The 8,672-nt window shown below is 37.3% G+C and overlaps 1 protein-coding gene across 1 annotated transcript; it reads left to right on the forward strand.

Moving 5' to 3' along the window:
• The first annotated feature begins 543 nt into the window (after window positions 1-543).
• On the forward strand, window positions 544-2,773 carry LOC110922632. The gene is made up of 6 exons (XM_022166890.2): window positions 544-691; window positions 824-890; window positions 981-1,097; window positions 1,174-1,272; window positions 1,399-1,524; window positions 2,453-2,773. Exons 1-6 carry the CDS (start codon window positions 662-664, stop codon window positions 2,593-2,595), a joined length of 582 nt encoding a protein of 193 aa, XP_022022582.1. The 5' UTR covers window positions 544-661; the 3' UTR covers window positions 2,596-2,773.
• The last annotated feature ends 5,899 nt before the right edge of the window (window positions 2,774-8,672 follow it).

An 8,672-nucleotide genomic window follows, 5' to 3' on the forward strand; every position in this document is an offset into this window, starting at 1 on the left:
AAACAAATATTGTATTTACTTGAAATATAAAACTTATTTTGCGTTGTTGAACGTGATTTTGGTTTGTAATGTATTAGGTCGGACTTATTTTGAATATGTTTTTTGAAGTATTGAATAATATTTTAGAATACTGAATTTTGAGAGCTATGTATTAATTTTTTATTTTAAAATCGAGCCAAACCAAACCAAGCCGAGCCGAGCCAGCTTGGTTTAAAACCAAGCCGAGCCCGAGCTTAGATTTTTAGCTCGGTTTCAAATTCGAGCCGAACCGAGCCAGCTCGGTTTATAATCGAGCCGAGCCCAAGCTTGCCCAAACTCGGCTCGGCTCATGAACAGTCCTAACTAAAAACCCTCTTAAAGTTGGTTTGGAACCAGTTTGAACTTGAGTTGAACCTGTTAAAAAATTGGTCAACAAACCGATACAACCCGACCGGTTTGAACCCATAACCAGTTATTACTTTTTGTTGACCAACTGAAACGGGCTTGAGCCCAAACCGGTTTAAGGTTTGAACCCGATTTGGGCATTTTCACGTTATCAACTGCGTATTGGGTAGATCCGACCCGACACTATAACCGGATTAGTCAAGTAAAAAATCAAGCCGGTGCCCTGATCCTAAATCGTCCTCTTGCCGGCGGAAAACGGTTTCTCCCGATCATCGTCATGCGTACTTTAGCAGCTCAACTCACCTCCGTAACTCTCTCTCTCTCTCTATATATATATATATATATTGTATGATTGTGTGTTCCATGAACTGAATTGAATTCGTAACTCCGTTAATTCTTCTCCACGCTGATCCATTAAAAAGCTCCTGCTTAATCACAGCATTTGTGTAGAAGAAGACCAGTGAATGTTCGATCACGTCAGCATTCGTCATCGAGTTACGAACGAGGTAATTCTAGTGTACTTATGATGTTTCAATTGAGTTCCTGTGAATTATTGTGTATTTGTTTGTTTACCTGCTGCTGCTAACAATTTTTAGGGTTTCCGGATGAACGAGAAATGGAAGAGGAGGCTGAGAGGAAGATAGGGTGGCTTTTTAAACTTATTTTTGCTGGTACTGCAACAATTATTGGATACAATATCTTTCCTTACTTAGGTATGTTGTTATGGTAGAGGAAAACCTAATTTAAAGTTACTGCGTTTGCGGTGAAGTGACTGATGAATGTGTTTAGGTGATAATCTGATTCAGCAATCGGTGTCGCTTTTAAATGTCAAGGATCCCCTGTTTAAAAGGATGGGAGCGTCTAGATTAGCTCGCTTTGCAACCGATGGTATGGTGTCTTTGTGTTATTTGCACTTGGTTATATGCTTGTAATGTTTCATGTAGTTTATGGTTTAAGTTTTTGTCTGTTTGGGAAAGTGTATGAAAGATTATGTGATGCTAATATGCGTTTTAGATGAAAGAAGGATGAAGATTGTGGAGATGGGTGGGGCGAAACAGCTTGTGGAGATGTTGGAGGCTGCTAAGGATGATGCCACGCGTAAAGAAGCTTTGAATGCTATTATTGCCATTGCTCGTTCAGGTTAGAATCTTTTCTTGGTCTTCCTTTATCTGCATCTAAGGGGGTGTTTGGATGTGAATAATATATTATGATATTCGATAGTCAGAATCATGGTTGCAAAAGTCGCTAGGCGCCCCCTAGTTGGTCGACCGGGGAGTTGAGAGTACTCGGCCTAGGCGGAGAGTACTCGGGGTCGGACATGTTAATTATGAAGAAATTAGTTTTCGAAAATTAAATATATGTCATATAACATAAATTTACTAATATCTATAACAAAATACGTGAGAATGATATTCATTCATTAATATTATAGACATAGATATTATGTTTTATTGTTTTTTTAAAGTCAAACTCGGCCCGAGTTGTCCTACACTCCTACTAGATCCGATTCTGACCAAGGTTGACCACGTTTGATCGATTCCGAGTAATTAGGCGGAGTTGAAGAAAGTCGCCTCGGCAGGCTACCTTGTAGCGCTTACTCGGGGAGTAGTCGGCCTTGGAGACCTTGTTTTACAACCATGGTCAGAATCAGATAATCTACTCTGGTGTATCAGGCCATTGAACATTGTTTTTGGGCTGTTTGAAGTTGTAATAATCAAATAATTAGATGTTTTGAGGAATTTATAAATGGTTCGATAATCTACTGCTTTTTCACAAGCTTTCTTCTCAATCTCCTCATCATTCCACAATATATGTCACATCCGCATAACAAAACTATTCAACCTTGAGATATCCTGTCTAACAAGTCTATCTGTCTTTTCTCTATTCAACCTTGAAATATCCATTTGACAGCTACCATGCCCTGCTTTCTGTCACCGTTACACCATAGAAATTGTCCTGTAATCTTTTCCACTTCTTTGCAACACCTGCTGGAATTTTAAAAAAGATTTATTAATGCCACCCTTCACGCCTATGATATGACCATATGTACTGTTTCTTCACATTTCAGATGAAGCTGTTGGGGCTCTGCATAGTGCTGGAGCAGTTTCGGTCATCATGGCTACTCCACAATCTACTGAGGATGCTGAAATCGAGAAATTTAAGGCGAAATTGCTTAAGAGGTTTAAAGATATGAAATATGATCAAAATTAAGGTACTTTTTCTTTAATTTTCTGTTATAAGTGAGACTAGATAAATTTTAAGGCTGTATTAGTGATCAGGTTTGGTTGACCTCATTTCTCTACGCTTATGTTATCCATGATATACATTTCGCCCAATATATTACTATTATATTAGAAAAAAATAGAAAAGATCCAATGACAATATCAAACCTATCCAAGTTTTTTTACAGTGAGATGATTTGCTGTTCACGGCTTTTGGGGTCGTTATTACTAATGCAATTAATAAACGATATACTCAGTCTGAATTATGATCTACGGTACAATCAGACTACAGAGAACAAATAGTTGAATTGAATCGCATCAGGCCTATTGGGGTTTATAGTTAATTTTACTACTTGTTTTATTTTTCAAATATTTTTTTAATCATGAAATGGTGATAACTAAATTAATAGGGTAATCATACATGGTGGTATAATTGGTGTAGCAGTGTAGCACTATCTCTTGGGCTGTCTTTTTTAACCGAAACCCGACCCGGAACCGAAGTCACTCGAACCCGAAGTAGACGAGACCCGAAGAACCCGTAACCGAATAACTGTAAACCCGAAGCCGAACATAGTTCTATGGATTGGTTAACGGGTAATCGGTTTTACCCGAAAAACCCGAAATAGCTTTAAAACAATTAGCATATTTTCCAGATATAGTCGTATCTTCTAAAAGGACCTAATAATCCTTTCCCATTCCATCATATAGCCAACCTTATCTTCTAAAAATTTTAAATCACGAAGTCCATCCATATCTCTAATTTCTAAAAGTTTTAAATCACAGCACACATGATACATTCTATATCTTCGATATTGTCCATTCTCAGCTACATACAAGAGTTTTTTACAAAATCGTTTTGATAGTGTTCGCTAATAAATAATATTGATATTGCTACATACACGAGTTGCTTTAAAAATTCGTTTATATAGTGTTCGCGTATAAGTATTATTGATATTTTAAAATCTAAAAGGTTGTGCTTTTCTGTTAAACTAGTTCATTTTCTAACCCAAAACCCGTTCTAACCCGAACCATTTAACATGAACCTAGAATGGTTCGGTTATCAGGTTAAATATTTAGCTTTAAAAACCCGAAAAAGCCGATTAAAAAACCCGAAGAACACCCCTAACCACTACCACTATGAAATGTGTAGGAAGGCTGTATAACTGGCGAAGAACTGTTATGTTTCTGGTATTCTTGTGATCAGTTAAGTAGGCCTTTTCCATTATGGTTCATATTCCGGATTGAGTTGTTCTCTCTAGTAGTAGGATGAATTGAGTCATATACATAAAAACGTTAAAGACTCCTCGTTGTGAGCTAATGTTCCATGCAACTTAATGCCACCTAAGCTGGTACCGCTGTTAACCATTGAAACACGGCTGTTAAAGGGCCAAGGGGGCGCCACGAGGGGAGGCATTACCCACTTAACGAGCGTGAATGCGTGATGCAGAGAGAGGGGGAGAGGGAGAGAAGGAAAGGGAGAGAGAGAGAGAGGAAGAGGGAGGGAGGGAGAGGGAGAGAGAGGGAGAGAATGAGAGGAAGAGAGAGAGAGGGGGAGGGAGATGTATTTTTTTTCAATCCAATCATCTGGTTATGCCTTTTTTAGTTAATGCACAACACCTTTGTTAAAAGGGTGAGTTGCTTAAAGACCCACGCCTACGTGACAAAACACAATTCTACATGTAGTCCAAGAACTTTGAGAATTTCTCTCTCTCTATGATTTGAAGGAAAAAGGTTCTATTGAGTTATATTTGTAGTTTCAGATTTTTTTTAAAGCTTATTGAAGAAGTTATAATATTTACTCAATAAATTTCCCCACTTCTTCTGTTTGTGCACCATTTATTATATGTATCGTGCACATAATTACTAATTGTTATAAGGGTGTAAGGGGTGCTCCCCTCGTGGGGAATGGTAAACTCTCCACCTCAGCGAATCTTATTCGTCCATGTCAACTCCCCTTTCCAACTCCCTTCTTGCACTAAGGGGTGCTCTACCCAAACAATTTTTTCTTAAAAAAAAATTAATGTGTGATTGGTTGGAAGACAGTGGGGCCCACAATTAACCCCCCCCCCTCTCCTTGCACGATGACTACTCACCGAAATCAAAGATAATCGCTCACCTATGGTTAATGCTCGTTCAAATTTCGGCTAGGTTTGTAAACGAGCAAAGGCTCGCTCTACTCGGCTCGTGAACAACCCTAGCCTCTAGCATGACCACTTGATGATATGTACGTGTAGGGAAGTGGCACAAATAGGTAATGCTACACGAAGAATTCCTCTTTGAATAGTATGTACTATTTCTGGAATTTACGTGATTGATTTTGTAGGGGTCTTCTTGTACAAAAAAAGAGCAATTGCAATAATGGTAGCAAAATAAGTAACAACTTTTCATGGTCACAGGGTATGCTATACTCCTGTATGATATGCACACAAACGCAATAATACTACCAGACACCATCGCAATTCACACTAGACGCCGATTAAACCCTAAATCGACCGATTCTCATGCTGAATATCATCACAATTCACACCAGACGTCAATTAAACCCTAAATCCACCGATTCTCACCTTGATGATCTTCCTAAAATGCTTTAATTCCTGGTTAGTTTATGAGAATTTGATCTATGATTTGTGAATTCGGTTGTTTAGATGTTGAAATTGGTGAAGCTTTTAGTTTCAATCTCTCTTGCGCAGACCGTGGCGGCTTGACTTCGAGTCTAGGGTGTTTAGTTTCGATCGAACATCAAGAGTTTGGAGTTCAGCTTCAAATTCAAAATGTATGTGTTTTTCTTTGTTCAACAAGTCTCTTTCAGATTAGTTGATATTGATGCAACAATTGTTGTTTGAATTCGACATCAATTATGATTAGATAACTCTTGTTTCATTATGTAGCCCTATTTGGTTAGATCTATGTTGCCAATTCATTGTGTAGTTAGCTTGTTATTTAGTTAGGTTAAGAGATTAATAATTAATGCCATTGATATGCTGAAACCGGACTGGCTTTGCTTTTTTATTGTCATGTTCCTACTACTTAATGAGTGTATGCCTTTAGTACTGCTATTTATATTATCAATCGACTTAAGACAAAATTATTGGATGGCAAGTCTCTGTTTGAAATATTATTCTCTTTTCGACCATCCTACAACAACTTTCGGGTGCCGGGTTATCTGTATATTCTGAGTTATTCGGAACACAAATTATCACCTCGGAGTCTTACGTGCATCGTCATGGGATATTGCACACAATACAAATGGTATAAGTGTATTGACCCAACTACATCTCGTGTGTATATCACATGTCATGCCTGTTTTAATAACACCAACTTACCATATAAAAATAATAATTTTTCCAATGACATATCTTCTCTACAATGGCAAACTTCGATAATATCCCATCTTGAATACTAAAAACTAAGGGGCTGTTTGGTAGCCTCTGAATGGTCATTAAGAGGCTACCTCTTAATGGAACCATTAAGAATTTTACCAATGAGAAGGTAGAAGAATGTGACATGTGATGATTTACCATTCAAAGGTTACCTCTTAACCATTCAGACTTGAGGTTACCTCTTATTCATTAAGAGGTTTTAAACCATTAAGAGGTAGCATCTGAATGTAGGCCAAATCTCCCATTTACCTCATTAAAACTACAAACAAGCCAAGAATTCAATCTTTAACTTATTGTGACCCTCCCTTTCCCATACCCGCACCTACTCAGCCCACTTATCCAGCCCACTCCCAGCCAATCCATTCACGAATCGCCACTCTTGACCCAACCCACATCAGCTCCATCAGAGGGCCCAAATAGAACCGACCTAATCTGTCCCTATATTTGATCTCAGTGACATCCATGAAGACCAACCCCACCCAAACCAACCCGTCTTCTTAATAACCAAACCGATGCTCCTTACTCCACGAATGCTTCTGACCCAACTCTTATTGAACCTACTCCTACCCCTCTTGCCTCATCTCAACATATGATAACACGAGCAAAACCCGAAATCTTTAAGCAAAACATAGGGCAGACCTCGCGTTTTAAAAATCTCATGACTAGTACTTCAACTTATTTACGAATTCGAAATCCAAAGGTTTTAAGTCTGCTGCTAAGCACCCCCACTTGATTGACACCATGAACAAAGAACTCCAGGTGTAACGCTCCGCATTTTCGCACTTTATTATTTTAGCAAGACGTGTTGTACTTTCCATATTTAGACACTTGTACTCTCTTTGTAATCTACTTCCGTTTCAATTGTAATTCGAGACTCTTGATCATAATGAAAACAAAGCTATTTTTAATCATGTGTGTATATTCATGGTTAGTCTTATGTGCAACTGATAATTTAATTCTCGTTTGAACGAAATATTATTCAAGGATTCTTGATTCTATACTTATCGACACTTGATACTCGTTAAACTAAAATAATGAGATTCGGAAGCTTCGTGAAATGAATAATCGTTTAAAGTTTTTTATTCGTTCATAAATATGGTTATTTACCTATCTATTTTATTTAACTAATTAAATTAATTAATTTTACTATTTAAAAGTTTATTTTTATAATAATCTAGTTAGTTTCGTTAGATTTTAAAGTTAGTATATACAAACTAACCTAGTTAGTTAAACTATAAAGTTAGTCCTTTAAAAATAACATAACATGAGGGTTGTTAGAGTAAATAACTGAAACTTTAAAGTTCAGGGACTAATTTTGTATTTGGCTGAAAGTAGAATGGTTTTTAATAAAAGAAAAGAGGGAAATAATTAATCAAAAAAAAAAAAAAAGATGAAGACCACGGGACTCGAACTCGGGTCGCCACCTCCATCAAACGCGCGCCTAACCAGTTGAGCCGGGTCTTCACATCGAAACAAACCCAGGCCCTTCCCAGCTCGATTTTAGCGCAATTTTTTGTGTTTTTCTTTGAATTTAAACCTTGTTTAGCATTAATTACTCAACTACAAACTAACCTAATCACTTCCTATAAATACCAAGCCTCTTCCAAGCCATTTACACTTTCCAAATCACTCTAAACTCTCCCAAATCAGCCTATAATCAGCTGCTAATCTCAAGTTCGAGTAGAAATACCAACCTTCACAAAAGTATGCATAACTCTCTCATTTCTTAACGGTTTTCATCCATTCTTTTTCCCACTTTCTTGGAACAACCTTAGGAACATTTCCAGAGGTTTTCCATGGAAAACCAAGCCCTGGAATGTTGCCAAAAAGGCTCCAAAGTGGACTGTTTGCTTCTGATTTCGTTTTAACTTGTTAATATAAGTTGAACTTGAGTCTAACTCATCTCAAACCTATGTACTAATGCTTATAACCTCATCTATGGTTAGTTAGGCTTAAAAACAAGGTTGAGACATGTTAATCAGAGGTTAAAACCTCACAAACTTTCTATTTTAGTTAGGGTTTTACCCACAAGAAGTGTTCAAGCTTGAAGCTTGATGAATGTGTGATTGTTAGACTAGCTTGGGCTATCTTTCATAAAAATCCACTCACTTCTTGATGTTTTCTCATAGATTAGTTGTTGTATTTAATTATTCTTGTAAGTTCATGACCCTCCTTGTTGTTCACAACAACAAGTGTAGTGGTGAACAATAGAGGTACCTAAATGGAAGCTTTGTTCTTCCTACCTCATGTATGAATTCTATGACACTTAGAGGTGCCTAAATGAAGACTTTAATCTTCTACCTCATGATTGACATGTATGATATAATAATACTCAAATAACTTATGTAATATATTCAACAAACGAAACCCTTGATGATGAACAAGTGGACATTGTCAAGTTAGTAAGTGTATCATCTAAGCATCATATGTGATGGATGATTATTTTCCTATGTCTATGTTCATATATTTTAATTATGAATCTATAATCTTCCGTTATTTCCCCAAACTCACACACCTATGTTTTCTTCGTGTAGAAGGACAAGGTGCTCCAAACTAATCCATCCACCAACAAGACTCGTGGGATATCAAGTTGGAAAGCTTGCAAAAACCGTGAGCATACTCGATCCCTTTTCCTTTTAATCACTTTTGGATGCAACATGTATGCTATACAAACTACACTTCACTT

Source organism: Helianthus annuus, chromosome 5, assembly GCF_002127325.2.
Source record: "Helianthus annuus cultivar XRQ/B chromosome 5, HanXRQr2.0-SUNRISE, whole genome shotgun sequence".
NCBI lineage: Eukaryota > Viridiplantae > Streptophyta > Magnoliopsida > Asterales > Asteraceae > Helianthus > Helianthus annuus.